Source organism: Gymnoscopelus braueri, assembly GCF_963280865.1.
Source record: "Gymnoscopelus braueri genome assembly, chromosome: 19".
In the NCBI taxonomy this organism is placed as follows: Eukaryota; Metazoa; Chordata; class Actinopteri; order Myctophiformes; family Myctophidae; genus Gymnoscopelus; species Gymnoscopelus braueri.
Genome location: NC_137621.1, coordinates 7,209,043 through 7,230,988, shown reverse-complemented (window position 1 = coordinate 7,230,988; position 21,946 = coordinate 7,209,043). Strand labels below are relative to the sequence as shown.

At 47.9% G+C, this 21,946-nt stretch overlaps 1 protein-coding gene across 1 annotated transcript; it reads left to right on the top strand.

Moving 5' to 3' along the window:
• Positions 1-12,808: 12,808 nt before the first annotated feature.
• On the top strand, positions 12,809-20,977 carry LOC308074174 (low-density lipoprotein receptor-related protein 1-like; the record flags this gene model as incomplete). The annotated part of the gene is made up of 11 exons (XM_080413506.1): positions 12,809-12,827; positions 13,606-13,638; positions 13,750-13,835; positions 13,943-14,062; positions 14,984-15,171; positions 16,448-16,653; positions 17,023-17,208; positions 18,504-18,652; positions 18,854-18,947; positions 19,230-19,367; positions 20,916-20,977. 11 exons carry the CDS (start codon positions 12,809-12,811, stop codon positions 20,975-20,977), a joined length of 1,281 nt encoding a protein of 426 aa, XP_080269632.1.
• Positions 20,978-21,946: the final 969 nt, after the last annotated feature.

Genomic DNA, 21,946 nt, shown 5'->3' with positions numbered 1-21,946 from the left:
GTTTGTTTCCTTTGTTAGGACCATAGTTGGGGATTGAGGCTGGGCACGTGCCCTCCAGGGGTGGTGGCGACCCCGTCGCCGTGTGCCGGGATAAACCGCCCTCTGCTTTTGTGTGTGTGTGCGTGTGGTTGCCCTGGCTCGTGGACGTTCCCTCTGCCCCGGGTCGGGTGGCCCTGTCCTTGCTGGTGAGCCCCGAAATATAGTCTGTTGAGATCATGTTTTGTCCAGTATTACATTTGTGTATGCTACAGTACATGTTGACGTGCAGCTAATGCTCATAATAGTGAAATGCCAACTGAAATATATGATGCTTTATCACGCCTCTGCCTCTATCATTAAATGTACAACGAACCGTGTGAGGAGTTGCATCATGTACTCGAGTGGTTTATTCAAGGTACCAGATGATTCAAACTATTTCCTAGGGAGCAATCCCCGAGGTGGCGTAGTTGGCTACCCTGATTCATATCCATGCTGCCCAGTTACACTTCCAAACAACCTGCACATTAACAAGACTGATCATTCCTGTGCATCACTTTGTCCTTTTAATTGTAATCTCCTGTTAGGAGCAGCACGGTCCTTAGCAGGTCTTTTAGTGTTATTTATACGTTTTAAGCACATTTATTCTTGCGTGGGTGCACATCCCGCGTGCGCGCTTAAAATTTTGCAGGTTTTGGGCGGATTCGGTCACTTTTTGGGGGGCTTTTTGTCACTTTATTTCGGTTTTAGGGTTAGGGTAGGGTTAGGTTAGGGTTATGTTGTTTAATTCTTATTTTTGCCTGATTTTACCGATTTATTATCTGACGGCACGGGCCCGCGAGGGTCGCGGGCCGGGAGGCGGCCGCCTCCCGGCCCGCGAGGGTCGCGGGCCGGGAGGCGGCCGCCTCCCTGGCCTCCCCGGACGCTCCGCCACTGCATGTAACTTTACATTTTGTATTGTCTTATTTTAGAACCACATGCAACTACAAAATAAAAACTAAAAGACTTATGCCAGATATCATGCAGTCTCTATAGTGAAGTGTAGGAGCTATTGAACCAGGGGACATAGACAAGTGAAGTGTCACTTACTTAGTGATATATGGAAAATCTGATTCACACATTCCAGAGAAAATGTGTACCAATTTGTGTGAGTTTTGGACAAAATCTGTTGGAGTAGTTAGTAGCAAATACACAGACAGGGAAAAACTAAACATAATCTTTGCCTCAATAATGGGACTTAGAGAGGCTACTTAGGAAAAAAACACCCGTGGCAACAACTTGACAACTGAGCCAAACAAAGTGTGGATTTCTTTGCCGACAGTATGAGAGAAGAAGAGAACACGGCACTCTGAGAGGGAGGATGCAGGGCGGCTGTGTGTGTGTGTCTGTCTGTCCGTCTGTCTGTCTGTGAGAGAGAGACACAGACAGAGAGGCTACTGTGTGCAAATCTGCATTAATCCTCAAATATACTGTCCACATATCCTGCAAAATCCAAAACATCTTAATTAAAGGGAAAAATCACGGCCCTCATGCAATAGAAGGGCATTCTAATGTGTGAGGGGGCCGTGATTTTTCCATTACTTTTTTCATTTATTTGTATGTTTTTTTAATGTAATTTTTTTTTTTTAAGTGAAATATCCATTGAAGTAGTTGGTTATTTTATGTCAAGAATGCATTTTCTTTGAGTAACCCTCAACACTGGATTTGAGAATCCCAAGCTTACATCTGTGCTGTATCTGCACATAAAACAACTTTTACTGGGCCAGTGGGACAAGCTCCATGGAGAGCCTCCTGACAAGCTGATGGCCCAGCACCTCATTAGAGGTGAGCTTCCCTCCCTCCAGGCCTTATACACAGAGCAGTGAGTGGCCAAGGCTAAGCAGATCATCAGAGACATTTATCACCTATTCTATTGGTAACCGGAATGCTCGCCCCAAAACACACTCGCCCCAGTGGTTCTTGTATTCTTGTAGCCCTATTCGTTTTACTGAGGTAATGTCAGGAATACGTTTAGGGTTAAGCATGGTTTTACTGAGGTTAAGTTTAGGAATAAGGTTAGGCTTACGCTTAGGTATAGACAGATGTCATGCTTAGAAATAAGGTAGGTTTAGGCATTACGTTTAGGAATACCTGGTGGCGACCCTTCCGATGTTGCCGGATTTGACCCAGGGAGAGCGTGTTTTGGGGCGAGCTTCTTATATTCATTCTATTTGCACAAGAGACTGAGCATTGGCAGGAATTTCATGAAGGCCATGTCTGCCGTCCCCCTTAAGTTTGGTCTATTGCCCAAAAAACAGGTTCAGTGTTCTGTTTTCTTGATTCGTTTTTTGAAGGGAAAATAGGAAAACAAAAAAAGGGGTCGTTTTTCAACTATCCGAACAGGCGTGGTCCCGTGAAATATTCGCGCATGTGCTTGTTTGTGCACACGCGCGCGGGCGGCAAGAGCTGGATTGTGGTGAGCTTTTGTTTTCCCCGCACCGCGCAGGAGGACAAAACAACAATGATCCGAGTGGTAACGCGCGCGTGGACCGCTTGCCGTCTGTCACGACCTTAATACAGTATGTAAAAATCGTATTTTACTGCCACTGTGGGACAAGCACCAAGCCAAGCTTCCTTACCGCCTGGTAGGGGGAGCACTACAGAGGGTGGTGCTGTTGGCCCATCACCTCATTAGAGGTGAGCTTCCCTACCTCCAGGACTTATACACAGAGCAGTGAGTGGCCACGGCTAAGCAGATCATCAGAGACATTTACCACCTATTCTATTTGCAGATTTTGCACAAGAGACTGAGGCAGGGCAGGAATTTCATGAAGGCCATGTCTGCCCCTTCAGTTTGGTCTCATGCCCTTAGAGAACTATAACCCCTGAGACCACATTTTGCTTGATGGCCACACTGCCCCAGTACTCCAGGTGATCTGACAGTTTTCTCCTCTGACCTCTTTCTGTCAATATGGTATTTAACCAGTGTCTTTGGTTGAGGTTATGACTTTGAAACTTCCCATGACTCCTCATCTTCCACTGTCCAGTGACTCTGATTAGTCCAGGACTGAGAATGTACTGTATATGAGCTTTTGACTCGGGAGTTCCTACACATATTGGTAATTGAATTGGTCATCTAAATACCAAATAATATACAGCTTTTCTTATTGATTAATTCACAAATAAATACAAAAATAAATAAATACATAAATAAATAAACAAACAAATAATTCTTAACCAAATTAATTATTTAATTGATTTTCTAGATGGCAGGGCAGCCCCTGGCTTTGCCCCTACTGATGAAATTCCAGGCCTGGACTGAGGAATTCTGTCTTTATTACGCACCTTAGTATATTTTATATTTGTTCTGATAGTTTTACTCTTATTTAAAATGTAACTGCAGTTCGTGGGTAGATTAGCAGGTGCACAGATCTACACTGATACTAATATTATTGAGAGACTGGAATAGAGTGCAGATGTGACAGTAATCAGCATTAATGTAGGTCTAAAAGTTGTTTTGGAAAGTGTTGACCTGAAAACATGTAAACCACAGGATGTTTTGACAGTCACCTCTCTGCTGTGTTTGTGTGTTTTTTTCAGTCCCTAAGTTTAGTTGAAAACAGTTTCCTAGAAGTGCGTTATCTTCTAATCTTCACACCTTGAGAAAATAAAATTCCATTTGATCTGTTTTCAAGAATTGACAAACAAAGTGTGTCAAAATTGTCACTGGTGTCCAGTGGAGTCCATTTGTTAAAGCAGTCCAGGTTGAGTCAGTGTCAGTAGCCTGCTGTGGTTTTCCTGTTTCTCTGGTGTTATGTGGCCTGTATAGGGTACAGACTTAAGTGCCTTTCACACGTGCACTGTAACATGGAAGTTTTCCAGTCTTTAAACGGTGCGGCTGTATATATGAACGCACATGTCCAACTCAGTAGGACCTTAACGTGACATACAATGGACTTAAGGCTACCAGCTCCCTTGAGTTAAGTTGTATAAGCGTTTGAGTTGGAAATATTCAACGTTCAATCTTCTGTGACAACTGCCAACACAAACAACGCTTCTCTCCTGTGTGTCCCTTTGCACCCTTATCATAAACATTTAAGCATGTGAAATACACAAATTCAATAATGGTTTTACACAGTCCTTATAGAAGTTTGTTTTACTACATGGGTACGTACTGCATATCACACTCTTCAATTGCTAAGCATATATTACCCATTTTATGCTCACATCTGTCATGTTCTGTGGCGGGAAATGGATAAAAGACCACATTTGATCCTTGCATCTCCCTCATGTGGTAGTATAGCTAATGTTTGCTTCTACCCAGACACTGCCCCTCGCCATCGGACTGAGTGTTATTTGTTATACAATATGTAAACGCATCTGAAACAGACATTCTCCTGTTGCGTGCTACAAAGCCAACACCAGACAACGTCCCGACCTGATTCCCTGGACTTTTGAGTTCATAATGAGAAAAGTGCTATGGTAAAATAGAATAAAAGCTGAAAACCTGTCTTTTCACTCTACTTTATGCCCACTTGTTCAAGTTTGTCTGAGTACAGTATATAGTGTGTGTGGGAAATGCTGATGAATTACATCGTGTTGGATTTTACATTTCAGATTCACAAGAAGACGTGTTAATAACCACTTCCTGTCAGAATGTCAGTAAGAACACTGTGACGTTACACACAAACTACATCTTGATGAAAAGATAAGGATAAACACTCCTATTTAGCTGACGTGTCACAACTAAAGAGGCAGAAGGCAGCGTGTCTTGTTCAGTGAAGGTCCAGTTAAGAATAGTGTGATGTCCATTTATCTGTTTTGACAGCTAGAAACAGTTATGGATACATATCAAATAGTCATACTGTTCACTTTGTTCTGGAGCTCAGGTAGGATATATTTTTTTAATTCATACTTTTTGATACAAAACATGTGTGTTTATGTATGTATGTATGTATGTATGTATGTATGTATGTATGTGTGTGTGTGTGTGTGTGTGTGTGTGTGTGTGTGTGTGTGTGTGTGTGTGTGTGTGTGTGTGTGCGTGCGTGCGTGCGTGCGTGCGTGCGTGCGTGCGTGCGTGCGTGCGTGCGTGCGTGCGTGCGTGCGTGCGTGCGTGCGTGTGCATGCATGCATGCATACATTTATATTTCTATGCATCTTTGTTTTGTTTTTACATTGTATTTTCTCTGTATTTTCTGTTGATATTTGAACTGTTTGGTTGCTACTATATATGTCTAGCACCACCAGTCCCCCAGCAGCAGCCGTAGCCAGCACCACCAGGCCACCACCAGCAGCCAGCAACACCAGGCCACCAGCAGCAGACAGCACTGCCAGGCCACCAGCAGCAGCAGCAGCAGCAGCCAGCACTACCAGGCCCCCAGCAGCAGCAGCCAGCTGCCATCAGGGGGTTGATGCTGCGGCCTTGTGGTGCTGGCTGCTGCTGGTGGTGCTGGCTGCTGCTACTGCTGAGGGCCTGGTGGTGCTGGCTGCTGCTGCTGGGGGTCTGGTAGTGCTGGCTGCTGGTGATGGTGGTGCTAGCTGCTGCTGCTGGGGGCCTGGTGGTGCTGGCTGCTGGTGATGGTGGTGCTAGCTGCTGCTGCTGGTCTGGTAGTACTGGCCTGGTAGTGCTGGCTGCTGCTGGTGGCCTAGTGTTGCTGGCTGCTGCTGGGGCCTGGTCAGTGGCGTGCACAGACATTTTGAGGGGCAGGTGCTCAAGTAAAAAAAAAAGGGCACCTTGCGCGGCGCGCGGAACCGCAGGTTGCCCTAGTAGTGTGAGATTTAAAGAAGAAAATAGCAATGCACATTTTGGGGAATTGTTAATATATTAGAAGCTTTTAATCCAGAATTGATCGATGTCACCATGGGCTACATACTGTAAAAAAAAAATTAGGGCATTTCTGGTCAAGAGGGCAAAGGGCAGGTGCTCTAGCACCACCTAGAGTCTATCTGTGCACGTCCCTGCCTGGTGGTGCTGGCTGCTGCTGGTGGCCTGGTGGAGCTAGGCCCCAAAAAGCAGCCAGCACCACCAAGCAGCAGCAGCAGCCAGCACCACCAGCAGCAGCCATTGATAGCAGCCATTGACACCAGCCCCCCAGCAGGAGCCAGCAACACTAGGTCCCCAGCAGCAGCCAGCACTACCAGACCAGCAGCACCAGCAGCAGCCAGCACTACCAGGCCAGCAGCAGCTGCTGGGCACGTGGTGGTGCTACAGTAGCTGCTGCTGCTAGGGGCCTGGTGGTGTGTCCAGGCCCCCATCATGACAGCTGGCTGCTGGTGGTGGCCTGGTGGTGCTGGCTGCTGCTGGTGGCCTGGTGGAGCTAGGCCCCAAAACCACCAGGCCACCAGCAGCTGCCAGCGCTACCAGGCCACTATCATCTGCAGCAGCTAGCACCACCAGGCCCCTGGCATTAGCCCTTACCACCAGGCCCCAGCAGCAGCCATCAACACTAGGCCATCATCAGCAGCCAGCATTACCAGGCCAGCACTACCAGGCCACTAGCAGCGGCCAGCACCACCAAGCCCCAAGCAGCAGAATAAACCAGCACCACCAGCAGCAGCCAGCACCACCAAGCCCCCAGGCCGCCTGGTGGTAAGGGCTAATGCCAGGGGCCTGGTGGTGCTGGGTGCTAATGGTGTGTTGCTGCAGCAGCCAGCACCACCAGCACAACCAGCACTAACAGGCAGCAGCAGCTAGCTGCTGGCCTGATAGTGCTAGCTGCTGCTGGATATCTAGTGTTGCTGGCTGATGCTGGTGGCCTGGTGGTGCTAGCTGCTGCTGCTGGGGGAGTGGTGTTGCTGCAGCAGCCAGCACTATCGGGCCAACAGCAGCAGCAAGCACCACCAGGCTCCCAGCAGCAGCGGCGGCCTGGTGTTGCTGGCTGCTGCTGCTGGTCTGGTAGTGCTGGCTGCTGCTGGGGACCTAGTGTTGCTGGCTCCTGCTTGGGGCCTGGTGGTAATGGCTGCTGCTGGTGTTGCTGGCTGTTGCTGCTGCTGGGGGCCTGGTGGTGCTGGCAGCAGAAACAAGCAACACCAGGCTCCCAGCAGCAGCAGCAGCCAGCACCACCAGGCCACCACCAGCAGCCAACACCACCAGGCCCCTAGCAGCAGCAGCTAGCACCACCACGTGCCCAGCAGCAGCCAGCACCACCAGGCCATCAGCACAACCAGCACTAACATGCTGGGGGCCTGGTGGTGCTGGCTGCTGCTGGTGGTGCTGGCTGTTAATGGGGGCCTGGTGGTGCGGGCTGCTGCTGCTGTGGGCGTGGTGGTGCTAGCTGCTGCTGCACCAGCCAGCACCACCAGGCCAGCAGCAGCAACCAGCACTAACGGGCAGCAGCAGCTAGTTGCTGGTCAGATAGTGCTAGCTGCTGCTGGAGATCTAGTGTTGCTGGCTGCTGCTGGTGGCCTGGTGGTGCTGGCTGCTGCTGCTGGGGGTGTGGTGTTGCTGGCTGCAGCAGCAGCAAGCACCACCAGGCTCCCAGCGGCAGCAGCAGCTGGCTGCTGATGATAGCCTGGTGGTGCTGCTGGCCTGGTGTTGCTGGCTGCTGCTGGTGTGTTGCTGCAGCTAGATATCCAGAAGCAACCAGCACTAACAGGCAGCAGCAGCTAGCTGCTGCTGCCTGATAGTGCTAGCTGCTGCTGGTGCTAGCTGCTGCTGCTGGGGGCGTGCTGGCTGCTGCTGCAGCAGCCAGCACGGCTCCTGCTTGGTAATGGCTGCTGCTGGGGGCGTGGTGTTGCTGGCAGCCAGCACTACCGGGCCAACAGCAGCAGCAGCAACCAGGCTCCCAGCAGCAGCGGCGGCCTGGTGTTGCTGGCTGCTGCTGCTGGTCTGGTAGTGCTGGCTGCTGCTGGGGACCTAGTTTTGCTGGCTCCTGCTTGGGGCCTGGTGGTAATGGCTGCTGCTGGTGTTGCTGGCTGTTGCTGCTGCTGGGGGCCTGGTGGTGCTGGCAGCAGAAACAAGAAACACCAGGCTCCCAGCAGCAGCAGCAGCCAGCACCACCAGGCCACCACCAGCAACCATTACTAACGGGCAGCAGCAGCTAGTTGCTGGTCAGATAGTGCAAGCTGCTGCTGGAGATCTAGTGTTGCTGGCTGCTGCTGGTGGCCTGGTGGTGCTGGCTGCTGCTGCTGGGGGTGTGGTGTTGCTGGCTGCAGCAGCAGCAAGCACCACCAGGCTCCCAGCGGCAGCAGCAGCTGGCTGCTGATGATAGCCTGGTGGTGCTGCTGGCCTGGTGTTGCTGGCTGCTGCTGGTGTGTTGCTGCAGCAGCAACACTAGATATCCAGCAGCAACCAGCATTAACAGGCAGCAGCAGCTAGCTGCTGCTGCCTGATAGTGCTAGCTGCTGCTGGTGCTGGGGGCGTGCTGGCTGCTGCTGCAGCAGCCAGCACTACTGGGCCAACAGCAGCAGCAAGCACCACCAGGCTCCCAGCAGCAGCGGCGGCCTGGTGTTGCTGGCTGCTGCTGCTGGTCTGGTAGTGCTGGCTGCTGCTGGGGACCTAGTGTTGCTGGCTCCTGCTTGGTAATGGCTGCTGCTGGGGGCGTGGTGTTGCTGGCAGCCAGCACTACCGGGCCAACAGCAGCAGCAGCAACCAGGCTCCCAGCAGCAGCGGCGGCCTGGTGTTGCTGGCTGCTGCTGCTGGTCTGGTAGTGCTGGCTGCTGCTGGGGACCTAGTGTTGCTGGCTCCTGCTTGGGGCCTGGTGGTAATGGCTGCTGCTGGTGTTGCTGACTGTTGCTGCTGCTGGGGGCCTGGTGGTGCTGGCAGCAGAAACAAGAAACACCAGGCTCCCAGCAGCAGCAGCAGCCAGCACCACCAGCAGCCAACACCACCAGGCCCCTAGCAGCAGCAGCTAGCACCACCACGTGCCCAGCAGCAGCCAGCATCACCAGGCCATCAGCACAACCAGCACTAACATGCTGGGGGCCTGGTGGTGCAGCAGCAAGCACCACCAGGCTCCCAGCAGCAGTGGCGGCCTGGTGTTGCTGGCTGCTGCTGCTGGTCTGGTAGTGCTGGCTGCTGCTGGGGACCTAGTGTTGCTGGCTCCTGCTTGGTAATGGCTGCTGCTGGTGTTGCTGGCTGTTGCTGCTGCTGGGGGCCTGGTGGTGCTGGCTGCTAATGGTGTGTTGCTGCAGCAGCCAGCACCACCAGGCCACCAGCACAACCAGCGCTAACAGGCAGCAGCAGCTAGCTGCTGGCCTGTTAGTGCTAGCTGCTGCTGGAGATCTAGTGTTGCTGGCTGCTGCTGGTGGCCTGGTGGTGCTGGCTGCTGCTGCTGGGGGTGTGGTGTTGCTGGCTGCAGCAGCAGCAAGAACCACCAGGCTCCCAGCGGCAGCAGCAGCTGGCTGCTGATGATGGCCTGGTGGTGCTGCTGGCCTGGTGTTGCTGGCTTCTGCTGGTGGCTTGGTGGTGCTGGCTGCTGCTGGTGCTGCTGGCCTGGTAGTGCTGGCTGCTGCTGGGGACCTAGCTCCACCAGGCCACCAGCAGCAGCCAAGACTACCAACACCACCAGGCCGCTGCTGCTGCTGGGAGCCTGGTGGTGTTAGCTACTGCTGGGGGCTTGGTGGTGCTGGCTGCTGCTGGTGGTGCTGGTTTATTCTGCTGCTTGGGGCTTGGTGGTGCTGGCCGCTGCTAGTGGCCTGGTAGTGCTGGCCTGGTAATGCTGGCTGCTGATGATGGCCTAGTGTTGATGGCTGCTGCTGGGGCCTGGTGGTAAGGGCTAATGCCAGGGGCCTGGTGGTGCTAGCTGCTGCAGATGATAGTGGCCTGGTAGCGCTGGCAGCTGCTGGTGGCCTGGTGGTTTTGGGGCCTAGCTCCACCAGGCCACCAGCAGCAGCCAGCACCACCAGGCCACCACCAGCAGCCAGCTGTCATGATGGGGGCCTGGACACACCACCAGGCCCCTAGCAGCAGCAGCTAGCACCACCACGTGCCCAGCAGCTGCTGCTGGCCTGGTAGTGCTGGCTGCTGCTGGTGCTGCTGGTCTGGTAGTGCTGGCTGCTGCTGGGGACCTAGTGTTGCTGGCTCCTGCTGGGGGGCTGGTGTCAATGGCTGCTATCAATGGCTGCTGCTGGTGGTGCTGGCTGCTGCTGCTGCTTGGTGGTGCTGGCTGCTTTTTGGGGCCTAGCTCCACCAGGCCACCAGCAGCAGCCAGCACCACCAGGCCCCCAGCAGCAGCCAGCACCACCAGGCCCCCAGCAGCAGCAAGCACCACCAGGCCACCACCAGAAGCCAGCACCACCAGGCCACCACCAGCAGCCAGCTGCCTTGCTGGGGGCCTGGTGGTGCTGGCTGCTGCTGGTGGTGCTGGCTGCTGCTGCTGCTTGAGGCTTGGTGGTGCTGGCTGCTGCTGGTGGTGCTGGCTGTTGCTGCTGCTGGTGGCTTGGTGGTGCTGGCTGCTGCTGGGGGCCTGGTGGTGCTGGCTGATAATGGTGGCCTGGTGGTGCTGGCTGCTGCTGGTGGCCTGGTGATAAGGGCTGTTGCTTTGGGCCTGGTGGTGCTGGCCTGGTAGTGCTGGTTGCTGCTGGTGGCCTGGTGGTAAGGGCTGCTGCTGCTGGGGGCGTGGTGGTGCTAGCTGCTGCAGGAAATCTAGTGTTGCTGGCTGCTGCTGGTGGCCTGGTGGTGCTAGCTGCTGCTAGTGGCCTGGTGATAAGGGCTGCTGCTGTCGGCTTGGTAGGCTAGGTGGTGCTGGCTGCTTTTTGGGGCCTAGCTCCACCAGGCCACCATCAGCAGCCAGCACCACCAGTGCTGGCCTGGTAATGCTGGCTGCTGATGGTGGCCTAGTGTTGCTGGCTGCTGCTGGGGCCTGGTGGTGTTAGCTGCTGCTGGGGGCTTGGTGGTGCTGGCTGCTGCTGGTGGTGCTGGTTGCAGCTGCTGCTGCTGGGGGCTTGGTGGTGCTGGCTGCTGCTTGTGGCCTAGTGGTGCTGGCTGCTGCTGGGGGCCTAGCTCCACCAGGACTCCATCAGCAGCCATTACCACCAGGCCACTGCTGCTGGAAGCCTGGTGGTGCCAGCTGTTGCTGCTGCTGGGGACTTGGTGGTGCTGGCTGCTGCTGGTGCTGGGAGCCTGGTGGTGCTGGCTGCTGCTGGTGCTAATGGCCTGCTGCAGCAGCCAGCCCCACCAGCTGCTGCTGCTGGGAGCCTGGTGGTGCTAGCCGCTGCTGCTGCTGCTGGGGGCCTGGTGGTGCTAGCCACTGCTGCTGCTGCTGGGGGCCTGGTGGTGCTAGCCACTGCTGCTGCTGCTGGGGGCCTGGTGGTGCTAGCCGCTGCTGCTGCTGCTGGGGGCCTGGTGGTGCTAGCCGCTGCTGCTGCTGCTGGGGGCCTGGTGGTGCTGGCTGCTGCTGCTGCTGGGGCGTGGTGGTGCTTGTTGCTGCTGCTGCTGCTGGGGGCTTGGTGGTGCTGGCTGCTACTGGTGGCCTGTTGGTGCTAGCTGCTGCTGCTGCTGCTGGTGCTGCTGGCCTGGTAGTGCTGGCTGCTGTTATAGCGACTTGGAATGCGATCTGAAAAATCTAACGTATACAGCTTGATCAAATGATTCCAGAGATATTGAGCACTGGTTTGTGTGAGTATGGGACAAAATATGTAGGAGTAGTAGCAAAAACAATGTTTTGAAGAAAGCATAGAATGGTGTAGAATGTAATCTGTGGCCGGGGCGGAGTGAGAAAATTATTTTGTTGTATTGAACTAGCAGACATAACCACAATTGCTCCTATTATGCAGTACGCCCCAGTCCCACCAGCTTAGAACGGGATATGCTCCCCTGGCGGTTTAGGCTAATTATGTCCCACAAAACCACAATTTATTTGGACAGATGAGCTGTTATTTACCTCAAGGAAGCGGCCAAACTGGCTACACAGCATCTTCAGACTGTCCTCCATAAATGATGCTGCCACATTTTTGGAATGATCAAAAATCAAGCCCACAGGGCATCATTTGACGTCGTTAGTGAGCATAATAACAGCCATATGTTACAGGAGGACTCAGCAACAATCCATCACGAATCCTACTGTCTTTGATGTCACATCTAGCGCAGTGGTTCCCAAACTGGGGGGGGGGTCCCCAAATGGTGGCCACATTTGCAACATTGTTTTCTCACTCAACAGTAGACAAACCAACATACAGAATAAACAGTATACTGTACGTGTGTATACAGGGTATCTGTACATTTCTAATCTAAAGTTACAATTTAAGCCTTTAAAAAAACGAATAGTAAAAACGAATAATTACTACGCCAAAAGTAACCAACAAACTATACTATAAAAACGGGTCAAACATTGGCCAAATTGTGAAATATTACTTAAGAAAGAAGCAAAACTTTTGAAAATAGCCTATCTACAAGCTCACAATGCAATGAATGCACAATTATGAGGCGTTGTGAGCTTGTAGATCGGCTATTTTCCACAATATTTAAATGTTGAACAATCTAAATGTAATGCCTCAACTCCTGCCATTCCAAATGCTTGTCAGGGTGGGGGGGGGGGTCCCCATATAAAATATGATTATTTTGGGAGGTCACAGCAAGTTTGGGAATCTTTGATCTAGCGTACTCTTGTGTTGCTTGCCCAAAAGGACGGATCTAATAAGCTAACAATGTCTTGCATTGTGACGCATTGTAATCAAGCAAGCAAATCAAACAAGCAAATCAAACAAGAATCAGATTTGCACGCACCATTGTTTAGTATGGAGATCGCTCCCACTTATGGAGAGACAGGCTCCCACTGTTTCTTCTCACTAAATCCATGTAGATTACTGACCACATGTGCCTGTAGCCTCACGTTGCCAAATGATCACAGATCTCTGCCAACTGATACTGTACGTCAGGTGACATCTTACTAAATTCAGTGAATGGGCTTGGATGCCAGAGAAAACCAGCTGTAACAATCCCTACGCCCACTGCTTTGAAAACCAATCCTGTCGTCCCATAAGAAGGACCGCCCTAATGTGTTTGCATTGGTTCTGAATAGTTTCCACCCAGTTTAAAGGAGAATTTTGGACAAAGTTTTTCTTACCTTTTCTATGATGTTATGATATCTTAGGATGACTGGTACAGTAGAACATTTTCATAACTCCATCCCGGGTCAGCCACAGCTTAAAACGGCCTTGCGTTAGATCACATATTGTAATAGCTAATTTTTTTTTCTTTTTGTGAGATCTGACGTTCATAGTGACAGAACACTGTCCAAAAAATAAATAAAAGAAGTCTCGCTAGACGAGATTTCAATCTTTTTTCAATTTTTTTTTAAGATATCATAACATCATAGAAAAGGTAAGAAAAACTTAGTCCAAAATTCTCCTTTAAGCCCATTCATTGAATGTACATGTCACCAACCAGTAGGCAGAGATGTCTGATTGTCTGGATATTCAAGACTAGTTTGTCTTGGACCTCTGGGTGGCTCGTTCAGTAGAGTGCTTCCCTTTGAGTCACATAGGGTGGTGGAATTAGGGACACAGATCAATGGGTTTAATGAACATTATGGTCCAGACAATTTCTCACCCTCGTGTATTTCTCATTTCCCCCTTTCTCTTCTTGCTACAGTATTTCCATCCTTCTCTATTTCATACTTTTTCACTTCCAGTTCCAATTGCCCGACCCTGACCATTGCTGTGCAGCAACTGTAATTTAACAAACGTGTTTGTTATATTTTCCCTCAGCTCTCCAAGCTGCAGAAATACAGAATACAGCAGGTAAACAAATTAGTGTATTACTATATAATGAGACATTAATTAACACTTTTTAAAGTTAAACTGACTGAAATGTGATGTCTCACTTTCTCTGTGATATCTCACTTTCTCCAGATGTGGATCCCTTCCTTGTCTTTTCCAGCGGACTCTACCTGTGTAAGCTCAACTTAAATGGCTCCAACTTCAAAATGCTCAAACAGGTGAAAACATAACAACACATGCTATACAATATTCTGAACAGACTGCTTTTCGCATGCCAGCATGTATTCCTGTCCAAGACTTAACACAAACTGGTGTGGTATGACAGCCTGTGTTCACGACGAAGTTCACTTTGGACTTGGACTATCGGCAGCAGATGATCTACTGGACAGAATTCAACCTGTTGTGGCGCATTTGGCGTATGCACATCAGTGGCAGTGACGTCCAGGTCAGTGTGGCAATGATAGTGATGAGGACAAGTGAAATAGAAGGGGTAAAAAATACTCAATTCAATACAATTTTGTTGCATAATATGTTGCATCATTTCTATATAGTAAAACAATATGGATTCAGTTTGTTATCCCTATTCATTGATTTAACAATAGCCCCTAAAAGGCTAATATACACAAGAAAGATTTATTTCACAGAGAAGAAGTTTTCTCATCCTATATTAAAATTGGCTTAATTGGCCTACGTCCTCCCGGTGGGGGCTCCTCACTGGCAGGTGAGTCATTAGGATACAACAGCACTGACAACACAGACATGTGTGTGGGCGAGGAATTAATTGGCATAACGACTACATTGGTGTGTGTGTGTGTGTGTGTGTGTGTGTGTGTGTGTGTGTGTGTGTGTGTGTGTGTGTGTGTGTGTGTGTGTGTGTGTGTGTGTGTGTGTGTGTGTGTGTGTGTGTGTGTTGATCACAACGTGAATTTATTTGGGGTGGGTGAGAAATCTAGCTCATTTGGTTGAATTTCAAATAATGTATGGAGTAACAGTGAATTAACAACCCTTAACTGATACTGCATAAGTGTGACCTAATCACAAAGTCATAATGACTTGATCATTTGTTAACGGTGAGCAACAAGAATACATGATACATCCTGCATTAAGTAAGTATTCGCTTATGTTCATGAACCTGTCCGATCCAACACTTACCTGCATTCTGTATTCTTTCTTTCTTTCTTTCTTTCTTTCTTTCTTTCTTTCTTTCTTTCTTTCTTTTGCCAAATTATCCACCTACATTCACTACAAAAACTTAAATGGATGAAATTGAAACTTAAAGGTGATTACCCTACAGGACTCATTTATTATTGTCCCCCTTATTAAATGTGCTGAATATATCTAAACTGCATGTATGACTCATCGACAGTACCTTCACCAAATGAGCAAGAACCCTAGGCCTCCCAGTCTGGCTGTTGATTGGGTCGGTGAAAACCTGTACTTGAGTGATGGAGGGCGGGCCATAGAGGTGTCCAAACTAAACGGGGCATACCGAACAGTCCTGGTCAACACGGGCCTGGAAGAAAATTACGACGTAGCTGTGGATGTACGCTATGGGTAAGAGCAATGTGGTTTGTGGTATGATCATGAAGTCATGCAGATTAACAAAACTAACAAAAACAAACAAAAAAACTAACAGATAACAGAAGAAAAGTTAATTCTAAAAGTAAAACTTGCAAGATTGCAAGATAAGTGGCGTAACGCAAAATCCCGGTGCCCCGATGCAAGGAGGGGGTGGGGGCCCTTTTGCAAATGGCAATGGAGGTGGTGCTGGCCTGGGTGCGGTAAATGTATTTTGTCTGCATACAGCCCAATGAGCCCATATGGTATAGTCTATCGCTATGACACACTGCTACATGTTTGCTCCAAACGGTGATACATGGGAAACCTTCCTCCACTCTTCTTAAGGAAAGTGTGTCTGTAACTCTGTGTGTGTGTCCAACACCAGCAGACAGCATGCGTAATGCACGCATGCATCGATAGACAACAACATTGTTTATTAGACATTATCAAAATTACTATACTTAGTGCTTTGCAATTAGCCTATTATTATTACAGCCAGTCATCACGGGGAAAGTGCTAATCATCATTGCAAGCCCTCTGCACCACACATCAGCTGTCACATTCTCTCAGATTCAGAAAGCACTGCAGTCGTAGTTGCCCAATGTCCAACCATCCAACATTATATGAAGGCCAAGCACGGCATGCAGGGTATATAATAAATTAAATGAAAGATAAGCGTTGCACATTGTATATTTGACTTATCAATATGATTAGTGCTTTCTGTTGAGGCGAAGTCGCTGAGAAATTTTCTCATTTTGAATCATCCGCTGCCATCATCTGCTACTCTAGTGTAGTCAGGTGACAGGTGACAGCCTGGTGTTTGTTATGGAAGATTTCGTGATTTTGTTCTACCATCTTTTCAATTACATTTAATTTAGTTTTTAACCACAAGTTCAAGGTTTATAAAAAAAACAAAAAACAGCCCCCCCCCCCCCCGCGCGATTTTTACCGCCCTCTTAAGCCACTGTGCAAGATATTCACTACAAAGATCAGTTTTTTGGGGGTAGACTTTACCACGAGGGAAAAATACATAAATAAGTAAATCTATGTGCATGTGGTTTGTTTGTGTGTGTATTTATATATATATATTTTGTGTGTGTATATTATATATATATATATATATATATATATATATATATATATATATAATTTATTTTAATACCATGTATATGAACTCTTTATCATATTGCATGTCCACTAGTATTGTGCAATACTACTGTATGCATGATGTGCTGTGAATAGTGGCCCTGATGCAGTGTCTCCCTTACAGGTACTTGTACTGGTCAGACATAGGTAACAATCCCCACATAGGGAGGATCGGCATGGACGGCACCGACAGGAGCGTCATCGTGAAAGATGGGATCACCAAACCCATCTCCCTGACATTAGACTTTATCGATGATCACATCTACTGGATCAATTACATTCAGGGTTACATTGAGTTTGCCAACCTGGACGGAACCAACAGACACACAGGTAACACACACACACACACACACACACACACACACACACACACACACACACACACACACACACACACACACACACACACACACACACACACACACACACACACACACACACACACACACACACACACACACACACACACACATTTTGTGTAATTGAAGAGTAATTGAGTAATTAAACAATTGTAGGTCCATTGTTACACTCCCAGAGTTAAATTAACACTCCAGATGTATAAGAAAAAGCAATGAAAGCAGTGAAAACATAATTTACTTTTGTATACTTCATTGATGCTTTTTAACTATTGGTATAATATTCGTTATAATACTTTCTTCATGCATTTAAAAATATTCTCACTTTTCTGGTTTTGTGCAGTTGTAGTTCTTCAGGAATTAGCCAACCATATGACTCTGTTTGAGGAACACATCTACTGGACAGGCCATAAGACCTCCTCCATCTACAGAGCCCACAAGACTAAGGGTACCAACAAAATAATACTCATCACCACTCTGGACAGTCCATCGGACATCAAAATCTACCACACCAATCGACAGCCAGAGGGTCTGTACCACCTACTGTATTAAAACTTATTATTATTCTGATGAATGGTGTTTTATAGCTTTACATTTTTTTTAGTATTGTCTCCTTCAGGCCAGAGGGCCGAAGGCTGGAGACGTTTTCGCTCCTGTCCGTCCATCCGTGTGTCTGTGAATGTCCGTGTATCTGTCTGTGAACAGCTAATCTCCGACACCGCTAGACCGATGGGTGTGAAACGTTGCACGCACACTCCAAGTAGGCTATGGAGGAGCCTCGGCCCCAGACTCTTTCAAATCGGCCCCATGGCGTGGCGCTACATAGCCCACTTAATGCTTTGACCAATAACTCTTGAACTATACAATACATTACAGTACAATACACCCCTCCCTAGATTCCTTGAATCATGACGCCACTCCCCCCTCAAGAGTTTCCAGCATTTTCTTCAAAACACACTTGCTACTACTCCTACAGATTATATCCCAAACTCACACAAATCGGTACACATCATCTCTGTGGTCACGTGATCAAGATGTACTATTTGTCAGATTTTTCAGATTCCATTCCGAATAGCTACGACTGGCTTTCAAAGTTTGCGGGAGGGGCACAAATCATGAATGCAGCACCTGATTTCCGTGAAACCTTGTGCGCACACCTTGCGCACACACGCTCTGACACCTTCTCCCCCATGCAGCGGGGGAGACCATTGTCTTTTAAATATTGATTAACATTCACAGCCCAGTCTTTGGGCCTATGTTTTTACGTTTCGGTCTGAGCCAGACTTTCTGTTTGTCATATCCTCTAGCTGTCCTGCCTCGTCTTTAAGTCTCGTCCTGTGCTGCTGCTTGCCTGCCTGCCTCCACTACACCTAGACTGCATTGTTTCTATAACAGTACACCTTTACTGGCCCCAGATTTCTGTTTCCTCCCCAGCAAGAAATCTGCACCCATTTCCCTGCCGCCGGCACACAGATATTATCAAACAATTTCCTATTTTAATTACTGCATCAATTCCTTGTTCAATTGTAAAATCTCATGCCCGGGATGCTATGGACCACAGCTAGAACATCTCTAAACCGCATACTATGTTTTTCCTGTTTCCTGATTTTACTATTTGAAGATCCGGATCCGGATCCGGATCCAGATCTGCGGATCCAGTCCAGGGTTTCTTCCTAATAAAAATTGTTTCTGCCCACAAAAACTATTTTACTAGTAGTAGTAGTTGTAATAGGTAGGAGTAGTAGGAGTAGTGGTAGTGCTATAATTATGTCTGGGTCCTCGTAATTGTCACATCTATGTTGTTGTTTTTTGTCCACCCTGCAGTGGCCGGCCATCCATGTCAGACCAACAATGGAGGCTGCAGTAACCTGTGCCTGCTCTCACCTGGAGGGGGCTATAAGTGTGCCTGTCGCACCAACTTCTACTTGGCACCTGATGGCAAGCAGTGCATGTCCAGCTGCACTGCCAGCCAGGTGATTCACCTATTGTCACAATTGTCATTGCTAGTTCACAACCGACACAGTTATTTTCATGCCCAACGCCCATGTTGTAAATGTATATGCACTTCCATCTCTGAGCCCATGAGGTGTGGTCAGGTGCATTTTTGGTGCATTTCTATCTTAGGTTGAGTGAGAAAACTGATTCTAAAGATAAGCATGTGTCTCTACCAACAGTTTGCTTGCAAGAACTATAAGTGCATTCCATTCTGGAGAAAGTGTGACACGGTAGATGACTGTGGGGACCGGTCAGACGAACCCGCAGACTGCCGTGAGTGGAGACCAAAATATTACCTATAGTCATGTTTTTCATGTCCGTCAGGCTGGGAGACAAGTATTATGTTTTCAGCCCGGTCTTTGTGTGGGTCCATGTGTGTGTCTGTGCATGTGTCTGTATGTGCGCGGCCATCTTGGCAACCCAGCCTGACGGAGATATGCGCTCCGTGGAGCGCTCTTTTCCAGTTACTACTGTGCACATCAATGTTACTGTACAGTGTACCCTGGTGTGGTAATACTGTGTTGTGTTGTGTTGTGTTGTGTTGCATCCCCATAGCTGAATTTAAGTGCAGACCAGGTCAGTTCCAGTGTGTGATGGGCACCTGTATCAACCCTGAATACATCTGTAATGGACAAAATGACTGCCAGGACAACTCTGATGAGGACAAGTGTGGAATGCAGGATTCAGAATACAGTACTAAAAGTGATTTTGTATTCTTCTCTGCTAATATTCTTTCACTATCTCGTTCACATCTCTCTATCCAGATATCCCTGTGTGTGTGTGTGTGTGTGTGTGTGTGTGTGTGCGCGCGTGTGTGTGTGTGTGTGTGTGTGTGTGTGTGTGTCTGTCTGTGTCTCTCTCTCTCTCTCTCTCTCTCTCTCTCTCTCTCTCTCTCTCTCTCTCTCTGTGTCATGTGCATGCTTCATAGGAATAGTGTGGTCAGCCCCAATGTAGTGCATTTATTGTCTGTTATATGGTTATACAGTATATTGCATGCCTTCAATACAAGTTAAAATAAGTAAGTAAGTAAGTAAGTAAGTAAGTAAGTAAGATAAAATATAATTAAAATACAATAACATCATAGAGGCAGCAATGATAATTACAGTTTTGGAAATCCGGTACACTACTTGTCACTGGATTGTTTGTTTTGTCTGTTCTCCAGGCTCAACAAACACACAACACGACAGATAAAGATTGAAGTCAGTAAAAAGCTGTTCTTCTATTTTGAGTAAATAATTATTTATTGCTTGCTCTCTTTTCTCTGTACAGAGTCTGATGATGTCAGGGTGGTGGGAGGAACCAGTAAATGTACTGGTAGACTGGAGATTAAACACCAGGAAGAGTGGAGACCAGTGGATGGCCAAGACTGGAACCTGAAGATAGCATCTTTAGTGTGCAGACAGCTGGACTGTGGTTCTGCTGTTTCAACACAAAGGAGGTCTGATTCAACAAGTGAAACAATATGGTGGATTCTATCCTCCTGTGTTGGATCTGAATCTTCACTGAGAGACTGTATAACAAAGTCACATGGTGTTTCCCCTGACAAAGTGGAGGTGATCTGTTCAGGTACAGTAATACAAACCATGACTTGTCTGTCTGTCTGTCTGTCTGTATCTATCCGTAGAATCATAGAAGCATACTGTCTGATGCCAGAGCCAGCAGGTGAATTTTATTATTTATTATTTCACTCTCTACCTTGCCAACCACAGAGGCAGGAGTGAGGAGTTAGGAAAGAAGACAACAAAACCCTCAAAATGGTCATCAGAATTAAGTGAGGCTATAAATATCGCCTAATGGTCTAATAGTCCAATCAATAGGGCAGCAGAAAATGAATTGGATTTTAATGAATTGTCCTAGTGCATAATAACTCTGGTGCATAATCCTGCATTGTAGCATTCAGATATATTCCACAAATAGCCTAAATATATTGCATATAAGCAAAGCAATCTAACAATTCAGGTCTTCCTGAAGTTTTACATTACTTTCTCACACAGTAGGGCTTTACACATAAAGGATGGCTTTATACATGTATTACTTAAAACCATAATGCTTTGGTATACAATAAAGTAAATAAATAATATGTGGCAGTGCTACAGCCATGTTTATGTGTACCTGGGCAGTATGCACTGGAGAGTTGCCATTCTATTAGTCATCTCTTTGGTAAGTCTTTCGGTCGGGCATTGTTGATATGAAGTAGTATGGGTGCGTTCCTCCTGAGTCTTTGTTGTTGTCTTCTGGCAGTCCAAGCCACACAGTTGGCGCTGGGTGATCGTAGCCTCGATACTCCTGCAGTTGGTCTTTGAACGTATTTTAATATGAGGCACATAATCACGCCATGTGAGGCCCAGCGCTGTAGGCATCCGATGTGGAAGTGCTCCAAGGACTTAATGTGATGGCTATAACACGCACACGCACACGCACACACACACACACACACACACACACACACACACACACACACACACACACACACACACACACATTTATCCACTGTTTGAATTGAAAATTCAAATATCAAAATAATCTCTCTACAGCTAAATAATCAGTCACATAAAGTTTACTCAAATATGCTCTATATTAGTTATGCATTTATTTAAAGCAGAGGTTCTCAAACGTGGGATCCAGTGACCCTCAGGGTTCCTTGAAGGGGTTCCAAATGGACCCTTTACAGGTCTGTAACTCCGAGAGTGTACAAATGGAGCCAAATGGACCCTTACAGATCTGTAACTCTGAGAGTATACCCATTTCATTAACTCAGACCCCCATAACTCAGTTACTCAGAACCCTGAATATTTTGGCACAACATATTCAAATTGTTATTAGATATAACATGTTTATGTATATTTCATATTGCAGATTTATAATGCAAATTAGGTCAATCTTTACATATTTATTGTTAATGCATGAGTTCTTTTTTATAGGAATATCATTATTCGACAAAATTTGCCTAAATCGTGTAGCGTCCAAGAATATGCACTGGGTAAAGGGCCGGGGGCCATACCATAATGCTGTACTTTCTATAAAACTAAGAAATATCAAAATAGATAAACTAGAACGAACATGTCAAATACATTTGTGTTACTACTATGATTAACCAGTCTGAATTGTGTTTGTATAGAATACATGCTGCCAGCCATTATTTGCTTGAAGGTTAGACCATTTGTGACTGGGTACAATGCTTTATGCCGCAAGTTGGCATTTTTTATTTTTTATTTTTTTAAAGTACAGAATATAAGCTTTCATATGATGTATCATTCATTGAAATCGGAACA